Source organism: Anopheles nili, chromosome 3, assembly GCF_943737925.1.
Source record: "Anopheles nili chromosome 3, idAnoNiliSN_F5_01, whole genome shotgun sequence".
NCBI classification, from domain to species: domain Eukaryota; kingdom Metazoa; phylum Arthropoda; class Insecta; order Diptera; family Culicidae; genus Anopheles; species Anopheles nili.
In genome coordinates, this window is record NC_071292.1 from 71,814,537 (window position 1) to 71,836,460 (window position 21,924).

The 21,924-nt window shown below is 46.7% G+C and overlaps 2 protein-coding genes across 2 annotated transcripts; both read right to left on the minus strand.

The window, feature by feature from the left end:
• Positions 1-14,335: 14,335 nt before the first annotated feature.
• LOC128725873 (polyserase-2-like) lies at positions 14,336-16,387 on the minus strand. The gene is made up of 4 exons (XM_053819643.1): positions 16,288-16,387; positions 16,055-16,225; positions 15,117-15,981; positions 14,336-15,047 (listed from the first exon to the last, which is right to left on the minus strand). The coding sequence occupies exons 1-4, from the start codon at positions 16,385-16,387 to the stop codon at positions 14,450-14,452; spliced, it is 1,734 nt and encodes a 577-aa protein (XP_053675618.1). The 3' UTR covers positions 14,336-14,449.
• Positions 16,388-17,268: 881 nt separating this feature from the next.
• LOC128726125 (BTB/POZ domain-containing protein Tiwaz) lies at positions 17,269-18,880 on the minus strand. The gene is made up of 3 exons (XM_053819915.1): positions 18,510-18,880; positions 17,785-17,990; positions 17,269-17,702 (listed from the first exon to the last, which is right to left on the minus strand). The coding sequence occupies exons 1-3, from the start codon at positions 18,866-18,868 to the stop codon at positions 17,269-17,271; spliced, it is 999 nt and encodes a 332-aa protein (XP_053675890.1). The 5' UTR covers positions 18,869-18,880.
• Between the last annotated feature and the right edge of the window lie 3,044 nt (positions 18,881-21,924).

Consider the following 21,924-nt stretch of genomic DNA (forward strand, 5'->3'; position numbering starts at 1 on the left):
ACCGCCAGTTGAGCTTACGGAGAAGAGGGAATTGTTTTCGCATCTGGGGGATGTTCGATGGAGGATTTTCATCACATGATAATAGCTTCCCTTTTTTTTGCCTATTTCCCCAAATAGATGAACAAAAAAAACGAAACAAAAATAAATCGAGCTTCTAAATTTGTTTAAATTCACAACAGTGACCGTTTGTGTTTCGTGTTACACCCCATGTTCTTTGTGGTTTTGTGCTTCTAGGCTGCCTTCTACCACAAACATCGAGATCGTGAGCGCAGACAACAACGAGACGATGGGGTAAAGGTTTAGGAAATCAGCCTCCGGTGCCTTCAATTGCACCAAATTGCACACTGTTCGTGCGGTCGGCACAATGCCGCAGCGTACTCCCGCCTAAAACATGGGAGTCGTGTTTTTCAATTTGACCAACAGAAGAGAAAAAAAGGCACGTTGCGACACAAACAGACCCGCCATAAGGAAAACCTACCTCGTTTCCTCGCATTTTCCCGAACGCCCAATGCAGGGAGAGGATTCCTTTGGACAATGGATAATTACGGGGTATAGTGTGGTGGGAGGAGGCTCAAGGGAGGACACACACACACACACACACACACGAGGAGTCCCACGAGCTAGTCCTAGGAATGTCTCCCCCACCTTCCTTCCACCCCCACCCACAGATCCTCGCAATAGTAATGACCGTTGGTGATGATGGTGGTGTAGATCGCTCCCTCCCGAAAAAGGGCAATATTTGCTCGTTACGTAATTATCGTGGTGAGCCGCATGGAACACGACGCCACCGTCGCGGGGGAAGGAGAAGGATCCAGGAGGCAGGAGGTGCAAAACGACCAAACAAACCAACAAAAAAAAAACAATAATAAACCTGGTACATGCTCGCGGTACAGTTCGGTGCAGCGTTGCCAACCTAAAATGTGCGCCTTTAGTGCCACTCGAATGACGACGGAACAATCGATCCCTCTCCCTCGTCGTCTCGCCTTTCCATCCCCCACCAAACGGTGATCGTACATCACCCACCTTCACCGCAGGGGTGGAGATGTTTTTACGAGCCGATATGTGCGCCCCCCATTATAGCTGCGAGCGACATTACCCGAACCGATTGTAGTAGGCCCTCCTAGGCGCTCCAGAGATCGCTAGATCATATGATCATCAACCTGTGGACACACACACACACGTTAGGGGTGCACTCAGGCCTCGTCTCTAACCTTGATTTGCGTGTGCTCGATCGTCGATTTGGTAGGTTTCCGGGAGGTTATTTTTTCATGTTCTTTTTCCGGTGTCCGTGCCTCAATGCCCATGGTGGGTGTTCAACCCTCGATCGTCCGATCTTCACCCCTACGACAAAACCGGTACGGTTCGGTGAGCTCGCTGTAGGGGTGTCTAGGGCATAGAACCGTGCAGCGAACCCAACAGGCGCTGAATTCTAACCCTGAGCACGATTTGGCCGCGATTCCGGCACGTCCCGAGACGCGATAGAGTGTGCCTTGTGGGGTTCTGGGACCTTTGAGACCTTCAGAATGTGCCGGCGAAATGGATCGCCTTTGCTCGTTCCAGAAGCGTGCGGATCTCGCGTTGCTTTAATTCGACACTTCGACAGCTCGGCGCGCTTTGTTGGGCCCCCATTGTTGTGTGCCCCGCGGAGAGCAGGGAAAAGAGACCTGGAATTGAATGCCAGCACATGTGTGTGTGACTGAGTATCTATGCCCAATCTAATCAAGCCGACACACAGCCTGACCTTACTGGCCTGCGGAACCCACCATTCGAAGGCTGGAGCATGTGTTACGTTATTCAATTCCAACCGATCGTCGGGCTCGACACCATAGAAGGTAACCGACGCTGGAACAGGGAAAATCTGACCGCGATCTAGAGCCGATGTCATTGCGCTGGATTAAACGCTCCCGCTTTCGATCGCTTGTTGATGTTTCTAGAGAATCGAATCGAACCTCGCGGAAAGGCCATCGCCTTTGCAGCGTCGTCTTGCTGCCCTTAGCGTACATGCGATCGATCGAGCCAATCAAGCGCAGTTGGTCCCGGTTAAGGTTCGAGGGTTCAATAACCAAACGGGTTCCGACAATTTGTTTGGTAATGTTCTGTCGGCCAATTATTTTCTTAGCTCCCTAACTGCCGGACGGATGCTCCAGTTGTGGCCCGGAAAGGAAAGCGCACATGCATCTTCTGCATCGAGCGAGCCGCGCTGGACAGATGCCAGGGGAAGAAATGATTAATTTTATGGCATTACGAGCAGCTCACCCGATGACAGTTCGAATCGAAACCCGGAGCCTCTTCGAGCAGGCTGATCCGACACATTGTGGATGGTGCTTTTGGGTTGGCGCATTTGGGAGCATTTTACGATTATTGCTTTTAATGATCTCCATCGACTCGGGGTGGGCCATGGAAAAGTCGACCCGAATGCGACCCGCGCTTAGCTACGGGGGCCCGTATAATTGGTGCCACTCGCCAGGGTTTCTGGAAGCGGTGCCAGATTCGGGATCTCCCTCTTAAGTCGGGTCAAGTGTTGGCCACCAGCAAACCTGACGACACACGCCAGTATCGTTCGCGTTTAGATCAATCTTTCGATGAGTGCGAGCGTCAAGGATCAAGGTGTCACACCCCTGGTCGAAGGAAAAGTGAATGTCTTCTCTCAGAATTCACACCACGAGTGAGGCGATGTTTGGAGGAGCGCGTTTAAAAATTAACGCTCGTAAAACATCCCGCAAACGGGATGCCATCGCGTTTATGTGCCTCGTGCGGATCGTGAATCAGAGGGCGTAAAAAAGGGAGAAAAAAACTGCGCGAACCGAAAATTGAAATCCTCCATCGTGTTTTCTTTTGGGAGCCCCCTATTTTTCGCTTCAAACGACTCCTCCTCGTTCGGTCGGCTGTGGCCGTGTGCTATCCATCATTGCGTAACATTGCGCCGTGGGCAACATTGTAGCAGCTTCTCCGTCGAGTGAAACTAAACGATGGAACTGGAGCAACGACTTCAGAACGGGAATGAGAAAATGAACAAAAAAAGAACACAGGTACGGAAGAAGTTAAGGAACCTCGCCAGGCAAAAAAAAAACCTGCAGGTAGACTGATCCAAGCCGATTCGCGGCATGCCCGCAGGGGAGACGACCACGGAGATATCTCGTTAAATATTTAGCTCCAGATGAAAAATGGTTCGCCACCCGGCAAGACGGTTCGTTCCAGCCACACATCCCAGGCAGGGGTAGCTAATCACGGACACCCCTGGTAGCGGCGTTGGGCGGATTCGGTTGAATCGAATTCAGAAGGCTAGAGCTCCACGTGCGGTTTGACTTAGGTTCCAGGCGGGATCGAGCGATGAGAATGCGATTGCCTGAAGGTTCAATGAACCGGGCGGCATCGATCTTCGATTCGCGGTCCGATGTGTTCGATTTAGCTAGAATTACAACCATCGATAAATGCTGGTATCCTATTTTGGATACCCTCAGTTCGAGGCTTGTTAAGTGAAACACTAACCCAAAGCTGGGGAGAATTTTCCTGCAGTACAACGAAGAGATTTTAGTCTTCTTTAGTTTGCGGATGGTTTGATCCTGGCACACTCGAGGATGTGCCAACTCTCCGAATTTGGCTAAATGCTGCTGAACTTGGCGTCAGTACGGTCTCGAGACGATGCGGTACAGTTCTCGAGAATGCAGTAGCGTCGACCCGGACAACGGTCCCCTAAGCAATGGCGAGCGAGCTAGACGGTTTTGTGCGATACAATCGCGTTCCCTTTGCTTGCATGGTTCGAGAGGGGTCGTCGATTGGTAGAGCCAGGACGGCACGCTAAAAAAAAGGGTGCCTCCTGGTTGCAGGACCAATCGAATCGTGTTTTCATTCTGCCGTGTGGCAGCACCCCATGGAAGGGAGTTGAGAAATGGAGAAAAAAAAAAGTTCTACTACAACTACTGACGCCAGGGCTTCCGTTCGTAATAGCCCAGCCGGAGCTAAATGTTGAATGTAAGAGAGAGAGGGACGGCGAATCACAGGACCAAGCGGAGGGTTCGAGAATCGGGCGATCCTTTCTATAGGGGGAAATTCAAATGCCACTGGGGGAAATGGCTGTCGGGCGATTTATCCTGATCCGAGACCGAAGAGGAACGGACCGCCGTGTAGACCTAGAAGCGGGACTCACACGCGAGCAGCGTTCGATTATGGCATGCATAAGGCATCCCCCTCGTTCTCTCCGGCCACCCGGAAGTGTCGGGTGGGAGAACCGAACGGCCAATAGCTCACATGAAAGGGAGACAGTGAAAAAAAAAACGTTTAGTCACTTCCGCTGCCCTGAAGCCAAGTTGATCCAAGCTAAACGTTTGCTTCCAGTTGCAGTTTATTTTTTCAATTAATGTTCTGCTACAGTCTATCATCGTTGCACTTTGTGCGCGTGGACGCGAAATGAAAATGCATTTTCCGACGTCGCTTCCGCATGATGTGATATTGCGGTTCGGGTTGAAGTGTATTCTTTTTAGATTCGCTTTAGGTCGGGCCGGCTTCCTATTGCACGACGGAAAGGACTGAGGCTTGTATTTTTTGTTTAACCATCCCATCACTCCCATCCCTTCGCGGCGTGAAGTTTTGACAGGGCTGGGAAACTCATAAACCGTTGGAAGGTATGGAAGAATGGGAACATTCGACAGGAAGGTGTAGAGATCGAAATAAAAGCGCTGATAAGAGGTCGCGCGACGTGACGAGGCAATTTGGTCTACAATGACCCGTATGAAGCGTAGCTGTACGTCCGCACAACGGTGAAATATGCTTCCCATGTTGGGGACTATTATTACGACGGATTGAAGGACATTTAAATTGTAATTGAAATGTATTTGGAACGGTGGAGAGAGCTTTTTCTCGAATGCTCTGCGTTAGAGAAAAAATCCATTAGACTAGTGAGGAAAAACGGTCGAAAGAACATAGGTTGTTGAAGAATTTTAATAAAATGCTACCTGAATTATTCACACTCCAACCGAATGTGTCCTGGGAACAAGCCAAGCTGACAGCAGCTTTTGGTCGCACGGGGTAATAATAAACTGTCCTCCAAAGCAATTCATTTTATGGGAATATATTCCCGATAAAAGGACGACCGGGACTTTATGTAACACGCCAGGTATGGCAGCTGGCTTGAGAAACTAACACCGCTTCGTTTAAGAATGTGTACTCTCGCTCCCTCTAGTTAAGTTTGTCTTCATTTAAGATATTTTTTTGATCAAGATTTAGACGACCAGGTAAAGGAAGGATCTAACAGGGTAAACAATTTGTTAATGTGACGTAGCTTGGGCATAGTTATGAAGCATTTGGTCATATTTCTGGGTAAAAGCGCTTCCATCTGATGGCATCCTGCGCAGGTCTAATGGGTACGGCTTCTGAGGTTTTGAGGTAATAATAATTGAAAAAAATGGCGGTCCTGTTAAAAACGACTGCAGAAACACATGAACTTTACTACGCTTCAGTGAATATCATTGGGACTTTCTTTAATCCGATTTTCCAGATTTTTTTCTTGTATAAATGATGATAAAAGGAAGAGTATTTTTAATAAAAAGGAATCTCTCTAAATTATCATGCTTAAATCGTCAATTCAATGAAGCATTGAAATGGCATTAAACGTTTGCGAACTCATAAGGGGAATTATCGATTGCATTTTGGACAAATGTCGCATGATTGCACAACTAAATAAACATAAATGAAACTTTCATGAAGGGTCTTCGTCGGCCATCCCGAAAAAAATCCCATATTGCCGTGGCGTGCCGGCACCACGAATAATATCCGCATCGCATAAATATTGCATTCCCAAAGCAGGCCGTGAAGAGCAAACAACCAGGAGGAAGAAAAAAAATTATGCAGCTGTCAAAAAGCCGCCATCACGCACACAACCCGGCAAACGCGTCCACTCACGCGGAACCTTCCTTTCCGGCAGCGTGTGTCGGTCATAAAGGCGCCTGGTTCCTCTCCTGGTTATCCTTGTCGAAAATGTGTCCACGGAACATTCGTTCAAGGGACAATATTACAACATTATACGTACTCTCTCGCCTCTCGGTGCTGCGGTTTGCCTTCCCAGTGCTTGAGACGCTTTTAATTCGCATGGTGCTTATGAGCACTCACATCTACAACGTTGAATGTTTTTCCACCCACAGGATGCTGCCATCTCTTCCCACCACCCTGAAGAAGATGTCCTATTTCTTGTGCTTCTGTGCCTTCGTCCTCTCATTACCGGCTTTCGTGGTGTTCGTGGAGTCCTTAGAAACGTCATTTGCTGCCACCGTTGAGGCTTGCTCTTTTTTGATGTCTAGGATTTCCTCTCGCAGGACACCGCAAAATAAAACCGGCACAAGTGTGTGCTGTTTTTTATCTCTGGTTCGCAGCCTAATAAAATGGTAATGATACGGACGAAATAAAAGAGCGCAGTGTAGTAAAAAAGGGGCAAAGTAGTGCGCGCACTGGCTCTTGCACAATAAAAACTGTGCTCGCTTCGGGTGTAGGGATTACACACTTTACCCGTGTATGGCAAAGCTGGAGGCGATAAAAGACCCAGATCCCTTGGTTTATGGGGATGAATTTCGATATCATGCCTCCCGATGCAGGGGAAAGTATAACAATATTTGCACTATCGTGTGATAATCCACAGCTAGCGTCTGTTTTTATTGACTCACTCGGTCTTGGCCAAGCCGGTTAGGGCTAAAACCTCCTCCAAGTAACTCTTTCCAGCGTCGATTATTGCAAACCGAATCTCCTATCCGTAGATTTATCGATTTCAACAAATTCGCAACCGCTCTCTCTATCGTTAAACTTTTACGGGGAGGGTGTTTACTCGAATTTTCCCCCGACAGGAGGGTCAATCGGCGAGAGTGCATCGATGCATCATTAAATATAGAAATCTGTTAACACGTTTCCCTGCGCCCGTTGCGAAGGGGGTTCGTTTTTCCGGCCATGCGCTCACCGCACGGACACGCATACACGCGCGCGCACCGAAGCAGCGTCCGCTTCGATCGATAAATGCAATTTTCCCGCACGTCCCCTATACCCAACGAGTGGTGTGCTTGGCCGGGAAAACTCACAGGCGGTAAAGGGCACCGGCAGGAAAATTATACTCGGAAAAGCTGTTGAATATTCTCGCCCGCTTAGTGAAGGGGAATACGGACGCATGTGAGGTTTTCCGTTGCTTGTCGTTTACTTACCGTTTCCCGGCTTTACAATACTGTTGCTTGTTTGTGGCGGAAAACACCCACGCGTCGCAAATTGACGCGTGCTTTTCCTTTTTCCTTTTAGCCGGACGGTGTTTTGTTATCTTTTGTAATATCAGCCGATGGCTTCACTTCAGCTGGACGGACTTAGTACACTTTTGGTCACTTCTTTTCGCTGGTTGAACACACTTTCTTTCAGCAATAAAACAGTAGGATTTGTCACTTTCTGCAATAAAAGGAGTCAAAAGAACCTGAACATTGAAAATATGCATCACGAGGTGTGAAGTTTACAAAACGGCAACACGTAAACAGCCCATAGGGTGCGAGAACAACGAGGGACCGTGTAAAAGGACGTGTCGTGGTCTTTGCACTACAAAAATATACAAAACTACGATAAGAGAGAAAGAGAGACTAATATCCAGCCACGGCACGAAAATATTCAATCTTTCCACCACACTATCAACACCCAAAACCGTACACACACGCTCCCATGTATGTTGATCCGTACGGGCGCGTGGAAACTATTTTCCACTTGCGTTGTGCGCATATACGCGGCGTGGCGATGAATCACTCCAATTTTCCTTGGTCTAGCAGTGCCGCCGGCTTGCAAGTGGACAAAGAGAAGTATTGTTTTGTTCACCGAATGTACACCGGAGCTAGAACATTCGCTCGCTTTTCCACACCAAACTACTAACATAAAAACTACGCTAGCACGCAGGAATAAGGCTTGAGGGGAGAATAAGGCGCCGCTAAAAAGGAAAATAATGTACACACACACACGCACAACACCAAATACAAGCACACGCACTCACACTGTTGTTATTCATTTTGTGTTTTTTTCCTTTTTCATCTCTTGGCCCTTCCCTACCGGTTCAACGTATTTATGCGTTCGTTTTCCCGCCAGCAGTTAAGCGCGATTCCTTTTCACATTATCTCCTGTCGATGGTTGGAGGCAGTTTTTTTTCTCTCTAGTGTAGATGCGCGGGAATATCCTTTATTAATTTTCACTCAAAATTTGTTTCACTCGCTCTCTCAAATTTATCCATCTCCTTCTCCCTTTAGCTATGGGTGAGTTGTTGATGGTTTACAACTTTTTACCGGTGTCCTTGCTTTACACCTTTCTTCTTTGCACGGCGATGAAAGCGAATGGGAACGAGAAGAAATTAAAAACTACCCATTCAGCGCTTCTCGTCCCGCGGTATGATCCTTTTTGGGAAGCTTTTTTTCCCTCTCACGCTTCTCTTCAACGACCGTACCACAAAAATAAGGAGGCTTCTTTACCAACGCGCGCGCGTGCTGGCGGTTGCCTTAGTTACACCGTTCTACACACACACAAGCACACACGCACGTCCCGGTTTCGCTTTCGCCGCCTTGTCCCTGTGGAGAACAGGATGCTTTTCGCATACTATCGCCCGCCTACCAGTGGTGTCCTCGAACAAGGATATTATCTCGAAGGCGCGTTGTCAGAACACTAGCCACTTTCGTACAGCACATACGTGTGTACACAAGCGCACTTACACGCACCTAAATACGTCCTTAAGGAGACGACTGCTCAGACAACACTTACTCGCTGCAGCGCTACGTGCTCCGATCTCAGGCAGCAACCGCTTGGTTCGCGCGTTCAAACAACATAAACGGAAAACATAAAACATGACGCCGCGGCTATGCTTCCTTTGCTGGTGGTGTGCGTGCGAGAGAGCGTGAGCATTAATGCTCAACAGTGGCGTATGCAAGCAGGGAGAAGAAATATGCAGGGCTCTTCAACACGCGGCAAACCAGCATAAGGCAGACTTTGAAAGCACTGCGTAAACATAATACAAAACACCAAAATCATATTTACCAAAGCATTATACACAAAATTCGTCAACTTACAAAACGTTCTCAACCCACAAAATAGTCAAACGATACGTTAGTCAAAAACACAAATTGAATGAACATGAACTGATGATGGATATGAGATTCGAAATAAAGTAATGTTGAATAATGTTTTATGTTGCATTACCAACCCTGTAGCATGCACCCTATGCTGCCGGCCGGTTCGTTCTCTCGATACGTGTCTCTCGTACCTCACTCTACATCAGTTTTTCTCTTTATATTGTTCTCTCTCGATTACAACGCCGTTGAGATTGATGCAGGATAATGAGGAGAGTAAGCGTGAGTTTAACGACTGTTTCCCTGACACAGGGTGTTTCATGGTATAGTTATTTTCTGCTATTTTATGCTTGGTGCAATGTATGTTTAGTTTTTCGCAAGATCGAATGCGACTTGCTTGGAGATGATAAGGCCTTTTAATTTTTAAAGTTTTAATTTGTGTGTATTTTTTTCATAATGCATAAGTAAAATAAGAAGAATTAGTAGATTTTAGGATCAATAGCATAATAGACAAACGAACTACTGTAAGTAATATTGAACTAATATTAAATTTAATGAAGCAATGAATTTAATGAAAATGTATGATGTGCAGTTCGTCCATGAAACATATTGATAGATCACAAATTTGCAATAAAACGATGCTGTAAGCTTAAGATTGAATTACGGCAATCGCTTTGCCGAATATTTCAACGCATGTGAATCAATTCGATTCCAATTAAAAACTATCCATTGTAAGGAACACGGCAAATTTTCATCCGCTCTCAGTGGTTATGGAAAGGAAGTCTGGAGAAATCGACGGTTTTCTAATGCCAAAGTAAACGTTTCAGCGATAACTAGGTCGTTTCATAAATCACATTCACCCCTTAAATACCATAACTGATACCATCCGGTGTGCGTTCGCATGAAATTCTCGATCTGTCTGAAGATCGAAGCCTACAGCCTAACCATTGTTGGTAGCGTGGATGGATCGAGCAAGAACTGATCCTTTAAAGTTAGAGCTTCATTCTCTCCTCAACGGCCCGTTCTCGTACGCGTTATTGGGATGCTCAAAATGTAATTCAACGACAAGCAAACAACAAAAAGAAAACGCATTCTACAGTCCTTTCCTTACGTTAAAGGCATCAGTGCGGTAATACCCGTGTAACGGAGCAGCGAAGAGATGTTTCGATCGAGAAACTAATACACTCAAACGTCTTTTTTGGGCTTCTCGTACCTTTTTCAGCAAAGCTTTACGAACACACTTGGGTAGCAACAAAAAGAGGCCAACAGCTATGAGAAAGAGCGAGGGGAAATGTAGAATTTCTATTAGTCTAAGGGAGAATAGGACCCCTGACAGGACAGGGAAGGCTGGAAACAGAATACCTTGAATATGGTAGGAATTCAAATATTCCGAATACTAGGCTGATCTGTTGGGAGTCCATGCATCGGAGCTTGAGCCCTTTGAAGCCAACGGCGAACGTGAGTCCTTGCAGTCGTGTTGACACGGTTTTGCTGTGATTGATGCGCATGCAGCGATCGTAGGCACGTTTACTAGAACAGAAGCACACCTTACGCTGTTCGTTACTCTGATTGTAAAGGATTTCTTTATTTGTACTGGATATTCGTTCACAATGTATTTAAAGGTTATCTTACATTGGATTCCTTACTTCGAAAGTTATCGAGTGTTCACAAATGAATGTAGAATTTCAAACGTGATTTGAATTGAAACGCCAAATATATTATTATTTCATCCAATCGATCACAAAAGACAAACTATATCTCTTGGATCGTTGGTAATCACCTTGATAATGCAACCAGCTGCAGTTTAAAAATGTCCAGCAATACCTGCCTGGAATGAGAAAGCAATTGGAATCGACATTTCTACACGTCACTCTACAGCGGGACAGCAGAAAACCCGTCCTGTCCGCGATGGGCTCGTTAGGGTCGAACGCGGATATTTTCACGTCCGCTAGCGCAAAGTTCTTGACCTCGGCCACCGGTGCAGTCGCGAAAGGGACGGTCCTAGTTCGAGAAAACGAACTCATTCCGGAGGGAATGGGTTGGAAACCTTCGATCGATAGGCTCGATCGAGTCCCTCAACCCTCCGGATGTGTTTGCTCGTTGTTCTTAGCCAATGATGCGTGGCAGTTGCATTTTTTGTCATTCCCGCTCGGATCCCTCGGACATTACACCTTTGACAATCACTCGGACCTACCAGCGATCGAGCAGACTTGTGCTCAATGGAGGTGAACCCAAGGGATAAAGACCCATTGGAGCATGGATTTCGGGAAAGAGTGAGTACACGATCAGATGGAACGACGCTTTCAAGGGAACAGTCTGCAAAATTCATCACAAATCATGACGCGGATAAGCTATGTTCAAATTATTCTTGATGACTTTTTTTTGTAATAATGCAATTAGGCCTATTTGTTCTATGCATTCTATGGCTATATTTAATGAACTCAACTTACGTACGTTTTTCAGTCTATTTGTTTAAATGTACATTAAATAATCCAAAACATTGTGGCATATTCAAAATGCCGCATAAATTATACAATAATGTGATATACAAATTTAGAGTTATAATCACTAGAGAAATGTTTCAGAAAACCAGTAGCCCATTAAAATTGACCTATAACTCATAAACATAATTTATTTCCATTGATTCAGCCCCCGGGTATGGTGTGGACGGTTAACGGTTGAAAATTTTAATACATTTCCCATTTTTCACACACCCTCCGTGCCGCGTCGACAGGGCCCGATTATCATGGGCAAACAATTAATCATCCGTGAACGGGCGGTGTCCACGGGCTAGGTGATGCAAGTGTTAACATGACAGCGTACATCTGTTGACAACTCCCCTTCTAACACACGCGGTTCTGCGGGCTGTAAAGGCAAACAGAACAGGAACAGAACGGTAGCATCGTGGTCATTCGTTGTCCCATGCGGAGGGACGAAATTATGACCGAGTGCAAATTGCATTTTCCATGCACAAACTCATGTTGGGATAGGAAGAGCACCATTACTCGTCTGGAAACGATATCGTAGCTCTGTCCCATGGAGGACTTTTGTCGTTGAGTACGAATCAAAGAAAGATATATGTTCTATAAAAAGTTGCCTCACTTAGGCGGGGAAAAATGAAAATAAAATTAAATCGAAATCCCTTCCCGTTGGCAATGGATGCGCGAGTCAACCACAACGCGAACCGGAAAGAATGACACACTTTTAGTGTTTCTATCGGGCTTCGCAGCGACTGGGTGCCTTTACAAGTTGAATCCGAGCCTCGTATAAAACGCAAAGGTACAATCGTTTGGTATCGATTTACATATCCCTTTCGTTTCCGTTCTTCTCGCCAGGGTGAACGCTTACGTGGCAGGGATTGCGCAATGGTGTCCTCGTGGCTCGTCTTCGGTGAAGCAGCTGGTTTGGTCGTTCTGCCAGGGTCGATTGCAGTTGCAGCCAGAATCGGCGAGGCACCCGGCGCTTGATCCTGTGCCGGGGATTGGTGAATCGGCAGGCGGTACCACCGGGCACGGGCAGATGTTGGTGATACGCCAACCGGATCGTCCTGAATTGTGCTCCCGATGCAGAGGGTTCTGCTTGCAGAGCGACAAATCTTTCACCGAATGCAGCGCAGTGATCGAAAGGATCGTCCCTCGTCGGCGGTCCTGGTGGCTTTTTTTGAGGGAATTTAATGGAATCGCAGGAATAGTTTCGGCATCGTTTATTACCGTCATTACGCCTGTTTGGTGCGTAGTTCACCGTTGGATTTGCGTTTGTTGTGAGTCTAATAGAAGCGAGTTGACAAATGTGTGACGAGACGGGGCGTTGCCGTTTGTCTCACAGAGTTGTGTGTTTGCGTTTCGATTGATTTTGGGATTCGCCACGGTGCAGATGCACATAAATTAAAAAATTTAAGCTAAACAAACTGTGCCAAGAATTGTTTCGGAACGTGGTTTGGTATGTCGATCAAGTGATGGTTCGATGATTCACATGATTGCACTTCTTGATTCGATTGACGGCATTGGTTGATTGATTTAATTAGGATTACTATTGATCGAGGTATTGATACTTTAACCCCCGAGAGTGCGTTTTGGATGACTCACTAGAGCAGCATTTTTGCCTATGAGTAACTTAACGGTCTTAAATGGTTTTAATCAATCGTTCTTCGTTTGGCATAGAGGATGATTAATCACATTTGTTCATTTTTCGTAGGAGAGACATTTTCATACCAGGAATCAAGACGTTTATTGGTAATCACAGGAAATTAAAATGCAATATTTCAATGCGATGTTTTTAATACGTTTTTAAGTTAATGAAACGTATTTTAAATAATGCTTTTAAATCTTTATCACTGGTGATCGATCGTTTAGAAAGAAAGCGTAGGTTGTCGTTATGCTTCGATAGTTGCGAAAAGTGGTTATGGCGACGTTTTCCGGTTCGAGAATCGGTTCCGGTTGTAAAAGCATTCAAGGCCAATCATTCAGGCAACGGATTGCAAGGGCGACAATTACTATCACTGTTTTGTGCAATCGATGTGGATTGACGTGTGCCAAAGGCGAGCGTTTCGACCATATTGCATTTAAGTGGGTTTTAAATACAACATTAACTAGATACTGTTTTTGATATAATAAAAATTCTGTTTGGTTTTAGAAAATGTCGCATTTTTGTATGTGATTTTTAACAACAAATTGGGAATAAATTAATACAAAAAATAACGTTTTGAACATCAAGTTAATTTCAAATTAGTACCAAACTCCGAATACTTTTCGTAAGCGATCAAACGTTATGATAATACTATTAATAGTATTTAATCATTTTCTTTCAGTTTCATCGTAATGTTAATTCAAACGATGTGTCCAAAACATCGAATGCCCCTGCTTCTATGCAACAAGCATAGCTATATTCGATGTTTTAAAACGCTTCGAAAAACGCTTCATATGAACGAAAACGACAAACGGTTAAAATTCGTTCGATTTGTTCACAGATATTAATAATTTTATGGAATATTGCCAACATTTTCAAATATTTGACGAATAAGTACGGTGGCTGAGGAGTTTTTTGTATTGTTTTTTGTCAAGAGAACACAAGTGTTCAAAAGTTACATTTGGAAAAATATTGTTTAGGACGTTGTGTAAATGTTAGAACAAAGCGCAAAATACATTTCTTATCATGTTTATTTATTGTATATTTGTAGCGCTCATTGAATTGGTACGAGCCGCTATATACGATTTATAGTATTGAAACAACTATACCATTTCATAACTTTCTACGAATCTATCAACGCTATTTTATTTTAGTTGTTGTCAACATTGAAAGTAACATTTCTGTAGTCAAACTTTTCAACATTTGTGTTTTCTTCATTACTACCAGCTAATTACGTTCATCATATAATTTAACGCATCCCGAACGCTTCATTTAATCTCTTTTTTGATCCATTCACTCGCATCGTTGAGGTTTACGAACATCTCGCTTCCGTTCTGGCGACAGAACGGGAAGTTAAACGCCAACAGTCCAGCTAGGAAATAGCGGGGTTGCTTATCTACACGCTTGATGTACTGCAACGATGATCCCGACGCGTAATTGTGACACCTGGCCATCAGCTGTGTATCGTATATGGCACACAAGGCGTCTTCCGACTGAGGTAGCCGTACGCCCAGCTTCTCGTACGCTTCCCGACACTCGGTGGTCGATGTTAAGTTCATCGCAGATCGTTCCATCCGCGGGAAAACGTTCTTGTTGCGCTTCCAGCCGCTCAGCGTAAGAAAGGACTCCTTGTAGTCGTCCATACTCGGCAGGCAGATCGGCATTATGTTCGGTTTGCTCGTGTCGGCATTGTGCTTGAGTTTCAGCAACGCCAGATTGTTGGCATAATACGGTTGATGGAAGCTGGTATGGAAAATGATTCGCTCAATGTCCACTGACTGCGTTGTAGTAGGCGTCGCGTTCGGGGCGTCTGGATTAACGTCCTCTAGCGTGCGAATGTTGTACTCGCCGAGTCGCACCGATTTTCTGCAAAATTAAAAGCACCATTAGCTCACTTTGTAACTCCAGCAAACACCTTCCCGTGCGAAGACTTACAGATTGTAGCTGTTGTGAATGCCCTGCAAACAGTGACCTACAGTGAGCACGTAACGCGGATGTACTAACACACCACTGCACACCAAGTGAACTGGTGATTTTTCGTTCTGCCGAAACTCCAACAGCACGTTCCACGGATACTGGTTGAATATCGGCTTTAGCGTTTCGTTTGCCACGTCAGAATGAAGTGCTACACCGCACTCTTCCAGCTTGAGCAGGTTCCGTTGATCTACGATCTTCTGATGCGCCTCGATCCACTGCACATACTCCGAGACGTCCGTATACGTAGCGGGCAGTGCCGCATTGCAGCTAAACTTGCCATTATCCAGGTCCTTCCGAGCTGCCGCACTCACGATACCACGCAAATACCACACCGAGTCCTTGGCGAAGAATAGCCCTCCGCCACTATCACCACTGCATACGTTGGCGCCAGTCTCCGTCCCGATCGCACACAACTTCCCAACGTGCTGCGGAAGATAGCGAACGTGCTCAGGCAGCTGTTCGATGCATCGCTGCTTCTCGATCACCTGCATCGACGCCTGCTGAAGTATTTCACTGGTGCGGTGGTTTTCATCGAAACCAAACCCGACGGCGATGCCTGAAGTGCGCAGGATGTCGATCACCGTGGATTTTTGCGCTGGCCACAAACAGATCGGGAAGATAGTGGACGTCGTGAACGAGATGACGCGATCGGGGCGTATAAGCGAGATGTCGTTGTAGTACTTCATGTTGTCGTACTTCGGATGCAGAATAATCTCGAAAACGTTGTACAGCACCACGTCCGGATCGCTATCATTGTTCAGGTAGTGTAACCCAGCTTTGAGGAGGTACTGTTCTGGATCGGGATGTTCGATGCAGTGGGCAGCTAGAAAAATGAGGTTAGACACGGAGGAAAGCTTCACAGACCTTCTATGCGATAGTCATCAATTGATACTCACCGGTAAGGACAAAATTTTCGCTTATGATCGACCCACCACATTTGTACAAGGCTTTGACGGCTTTGCCGCGTTGAAACAGCGCCACATGCCACGGCCAGTCGCCTTGTTGGGCCTGGATGCCCTTTGTCACCAGCCCCATCGGAGCGAGGCGTCGTATTCCACAGGTGAAAGCTAGAAGAGAGGTTCTTTAGAGCTACGGATATCCTTCGGTAGATTTTCCTTGAAGAATTTACCCGAGGCAGCTGCGTTATGCTGGCAAACCCTAGAAAGTAGCATTAGTAGCAATGTAAACAGCACTGGGATTCCCCGTGATGCACTGATAACCTTTTCCATGTTCAACAGCTACAACAGACGCGGTTGAGAAGGAGAACGTGAACAACACTACCGCTCGGCCAGATCGCGGTCCTAGTAATGTGGAGCGATTCCTCGAGGGCAAGATCACCTCAGCGAACATCGTCAAAGCATCAGAGTAAGAGAGGAAGGCTCGTTTCGAAGATCGACATGATCACGATTCGAGAGATGAGTGAAGCTGCTTGTGAGAGGCTCGATCGAGATGCGACAGAGAGCGATCTATCTGAAGGTGTATTAGGAAGGAACAGTTAACACATGAACGATCATGGGGGAAGTTGGTTTTATTAATCGGCCCGACCGGCTCCGTCGGCTTACGAATTACAAAGAGGTAACATAAAGTTAAGAGTGGATACCGCTACTAATATAATTAACTAGATTTTATGCTATGCTTCGCTTACATCGGGGGGTGGCCATCGTTTACTTACATCAATATTATGCGTATTTTTTGTTTTCTTTTGTGTATGTAATACTTCGCCCCTCTCTCCACCTTGCAGGGGGGTTGCTTCGATTGTTCTGGAAATGTATGTGCGCGTGCGATTACGCGCGCGCACGCGTCTGCTGGACAGATACCGTGTTAAAAATGCTTGTCTGTGGTGATACTAATGCTTTACTAAGAGAGTGTGTGGTAGAGGGTTTAAGTGTAACGATCATGGCGATCACGTTTAGCACATCGTACATTGGCGCTGCTTCTCCCCATTTGGGGGCCATCTTTTTCTGCCGCCTCAAAGCGCCCAGGACGCCGCTGATCCGGTGGGAACAAAATGGCGGCGTGCCTACCAAGTGGGTGGTCGGAAAAACGCACACGTGGTTACTGTGGGTTTTTCCGACACGTAAGGAATCGAACGCTTCTAGCGCGGGCTTTATCACATCGCACTCTTACGAATCAGCAGATATTCGGAGAATTGTTGCGACTCGACGCCTCCACCGGTGCTGGCCTCGACGCTGAAACCGGCGTTCAGCAGCCGCGTCAACACCTGGATGGAGTTCAGCTTGCAGTAGCCGTTAAGCGGGAATCGTATCACCTGTCGGCCATCAAACTGGTTCCAGGCGGCGCCAGTTCGTGCATCCAGGATCGCCTGGTTTGTTTCAGGAAACACCTCGTCCAGGACGGACCGTTCGGCCGAGATCAGGATGCGTTCGCCTAGGTCTGGGGAGATGTGCAACGCCACTACATCGTGGTTTGTCGTGTCGGTTTGTGATATGCCCTTGCTCTTGCTCCTGTTGCCCCCGAAGGGTGGGATACCGTTCCCACTCCTCAAGCGCTCTTTCTTCAGATGCTCGATCTGTTTGATCATAGCTGCGTAGGGGTTGGAAGACCAAAGCTTTTGTTAGAGTCGCTCGTAGAGCTAATGCGCTCAGTGGGAAGTCGTTATACTCACGAACAATGTCGAAATATTTGGCCTCTTCCAGCAGCAAGTCCACGTCGGGAAAATCCTCCGACACCAGCAGCTTCGAGTTGCGCATGAAGTTGAGGATGTGCCGGAACATGCCACCATCGCGATCGATGAAGTAGTGCTGCTTTAGGGAATCCAGCACGATCGGGATGCAGCCGTTGAATAGCTTAGCCAGCCGCGAATCGGGATATCTAAAGGAGAATGGGTGGATTTCTGCGTTACTAAAGCCATTCGGATTATATTAGTGTCCTCAATCCCATCATTTGCTCTGTCTATGACATCGCTTGACCATGACGATTTATACTCTTCTTTCTAAGATCATTTTAAAAAGCACATCTTCTGAGGGTGAAGATACAAGAAAACCAGTTCTGGTGCTTCCAATTAGCTGTTATGGATCTATCTTACACCTGTGCCGTAGTTGAAAAAGCTGAATCCCCTAGCTCCTGTGCAAGATCGTGAGAGTGATCTTAGGGGTCAGCTATTGCAATCAAGAATATGTGCATCATAAGGTTTCTTTCTTCCATACATCGAAAGTTTGTCCCAAAATTTGACAACTGTCACATGGAATCTCACGGCCTACTAAGTATTGGTAAGATACTACAGCTTGAACTTAGGGTTTTCGCTTATAGATATAGCAAAGCTCAACTAACAGTTACTAATCAGTTATCTAAGAGATCATACAGTTCGACAGCACAATCGATCACACTTACTTGGTTAGTGTCTCCAGCGAGCTGGTGTAGATCGTGCCACCGACGTCGATGTGTACTGGAGCGGTGTACTTGGAGGCGGCGGCCACACACGGTATACCGGTGATCTGCTTGTGATTGGAATGATGGTACCCGCTACCAACGCCTGTGACTGCCGGTGACACGGCCGGAATCGGCGGTGTAGGCGTAGGCGAAGATGAGTTCGAGATGGTTGGTGACGTTGTGGGCGATGTGCTGATTTTGATCTGCGCCGCCGTGAACAGGCGCGTTGCGGATAGATCGCGAGGCTCGAGTGGCTTCACATCACGGTCGGCCGTACGATCACGCTCGCGATCGCGGTCACGATCACGGTCTCGCTCCATATCGTTGGTGCATTTCCTTCTGCAATGGAATGAAATGGAGAAAAAAAACGTATTCGGTTAGAGCGAGCAAGCGTTGTTTGGTGGACTGGTTGCTTGGTTCGCTTGAATTGCTGGTTAGTGCGAATTGCAGGAGACTCAATGTGAGGTGTCCTGAAGTGTCAACCGAACGCGAAAGGGTGTGGAAAAAGAAAACGCAAACGAGCAACTACAACCACAGTGGTAAACGCAAGTCCCCGCAGGCGAATGCTGGGCCGTGTTCTGTTGTCAAGTTATCAAAAAATATAATTAATACTTCTCGCTCTCTCGTACTCCACACCACGTCGGGTGTCTTGCCACCGGTTCAAAATGGCCATCCATTTGGCCTGTTCGGTCGCTCGCCACCCGAGGGCTTCCTGGCACAGCGGGGCAGCTGGGCCAGGTTTGTGGGCTTGATTCCGTCGTGTCCTCGCGTACAAATCCGTGACCGTTTTCGGTACATTAAATCATGCCGGCACTACTTTGGGCGAAATAATTTTATAAATATATTGCATTACTCTCTCGCACCGTTCTGCCTTTCTTGATGATGCTGCCGCCCCGTGGGGGTTTCTCTCGCTCTCTCTCTCTCTGTCACTCACGCGCACACCCCGTCGGAGGTCCGAATGCGCTCGTTCGATTCGCCTGAAGGGTCCTTTTTGAGGCAGTTGGCGTCCATACGACCATTTGACAGTGGTGCCAGCGGACACCGTGGTTTGGTTTGGTTTTGCGAAGAGAGAAACAAAAAAAAAAGAAACAACAGCAACACATACGCACCCCCGAGGCGGTACGCAATATCACGGATTGAATGCGTTGCAAATGAAAACCACCGCAAAAAAGGGGAATTCCGAAGTAAAAACAAAAAAAAAACAAACTGAAACTCCTCTGCACATTCGACCCCGTTCGCAGCAGTATCCTTAAGGCGTCTCATGAACTCCTTTTGGACGCTTTGCTGCCCTCTGCGTGCGTGTAGGATTGCGCGTATCGAGCCTGGCGTGCCTTCGGGGACGAAACGGCACAGTAATTTTGGAGCTCCGGTACCGAGGCGGAGAGTGATTTTCCGATTTTCGGCAGGACCCGCCGGGTGTTTGGTGCACCGAAGTGACAAGGGCGTCGCTCATCATCGCGGTCGACGTTCGCGTCCTGGCGGAAATTTTCGCGTAGGTCGTCGCAGCGTCGTCGAGCCCCAAGGGGGTCACTGTTCCTTGGTCCGTTATCTTTTGGCGAAAGGAGGCGAAATATTGAAATCAAAGCAATTAATTTCGGCTCTTTCGTGAGTGGCCACGCTTTCTTTGGGGTTATCGCTGGATGGTCAGCGTACAAGTCGACACGCCAGTAACAGATGCTCGCAGGGTTTGAACCCAATGCTAAATAGATTGCACTTTGACAGGGGTTAAAGTGATGCAATAAGTATCTGATTCTTTAGCGTTTCGCTTGTAAAATGAATTACTGCATGGGTGTTAATACTAGATAACTTATGAGTCGATGAGCAGCTAAAGCAATATTCTGAGAAATTTTGAATAACAAATGAATGGGAAGCAACTGCAACGGAATCATTGGTATGTATTACCACAGTTTCTTTTGAAAAAAATCATTCATTTCCTCAAATTTCCAGCCAACATCACCATACATCTATCGTCTCTTGTAGCCACTTTCATTGCGTACGGGAGAATGTATGCTCAGAACATTTACATCATTTGCACGGATACGTGAATGCTCGCATATTTTGGGATGTTGGTGTACAATTTCTGAGCCATTTTTGTTCCCAGAATTGGCCCATCTAAATCAACAGCTCCATCATTCCGGCACATGGACTACCAGAGCATGCTGGACGGTAGCAGTTGCTTCTCCTTTTCTCGGCCCTTGGTCAACCCGCTACTAGCTTGCAGGCACAAAAACTCGAACATCCTTCGAACGGAGGGATCTCCAGGAGTTTGGTTTTAATTTGTTAAAACTACCATCACTTTCCGAGCGTGTTCCCTTGGCAAAATGGTTTTCCGATGCCGATGGAGATGGGTTCTCTTTCGGATCAAGACCTCCCACCCGGTGCTCCCCGTTCGTTGGGATGATCTTTTCAAAATACGATTCTATTAACTGCTCATACTCGAGCTGGTTCAACCGACCAACAAGGAACCCAGGCTCACCGTCAATAGTTACGTGGCCAGTAATAACAACACATTGAATTATGTTTTTCTTCCGTAAAGGTAGGCAGGCGGGAAGATGGCACAGGTGCAGACCCCGAAGTTCCGAACATGGGTTCCGATGGTGTGTTTTTTCAGCCGGAAAAGGAACGGGGTTCAATTTTCCTCAATGAAGCGAAAACATCCGAACCCGAGCCCAAAGGGAAACGGAGTGGTCTGGTGGGAGTGGATTTATTTTGAATTTAATTTTTACTTTCCCGGTATCTGATGGGCGATGGTTTTTCCGGATCGTCTTACACTTCACCCGAAAGGGAAGGGCCGCTTTGAGAGCAAACATGCAAACTATCGAACCCTGTTCAGCGGCTGGTCACTTTTCTCACGCTCTCGCACCGATAAGAACGTGCACAAGAACGTTTTGCAAATCTGGGAAAAATGCACACTTAAAGCAGCTACAGACCACTTTGCCCACGTCAACGGAATTTGCATTAAAAAGCTCATGCATGCTACGTGCATTCCAACGCACCGAAACGAGGTACGGACGCACACCCGGACTAAGCTCATGCAGCGAGCGAGTTCAATTCCTTTTTTTTTTGCTTAGTACACACCCCCATCGTTCCTTTATCAGCCCGAAATGGTGATTTATCTCGGCCCCCTAAAGTGCACCGGGTCGATTTTCCCAACCCAATGCCGGCAGGCTTCTGCCACGCGGTGCATTTGGCGGGTGCTTGTTTTGCCATTTATTGAAATCCCTCACCCACCCCATAATCTACCACATTCACACCCGTTCCCGGTGCTTGGTGGAGCCGGTTCATCATTTCATAATTTAAATAGTTTTAGATGAACCCTGGCTGGCTCATTTTGCGGCATCGAGAGTCACATAAGCGGAGAGGGTAAAATCATCCC

Coding starts and splice junctions, on each gene's coding strand:
- LOC128725873 (XM_053819643.1), bottom strand. CDS start 16,387: ATGGAAAAGGTTATCAGTGCATCACGGGGAATCCCAGTGCTGTTTACA. Junction 15,982..16,054: donor CGAAAATTTTGTCCTTACCG/GTGAGTATCAAT, acceptor TCATTTTTCTAG/CTGCCCACTGCATCGAACAT. Junction 15,048..15,116: donor ATTCACAACAGCTACAATCT/GTAAGTCTTCGC, acceptor TTAATTTTGCAG/AAAATCGGTGCGACTCGGCG.
- LOC128726125 (XM_053819915.1), bottom strand. CDS start 18,868: ATGGAGCGAGACCGTGATCGTGACCGCGATCGCGAGCGTGATCGTACG. Junction 17,991..18,509: donor TCGCTGGAGACACTAACCAA/GTAAGTGTGATC, acceptor ATTCTCCTTTAG/ATATCCCGATTCGCGGCTGG. Junction 17,703..17,784: donor CAAATATTTCGACATTGTTC/GTGAGTATAACG, acceptor ACCCCTACGCAG/CTATGATCAAACAGATCGAG.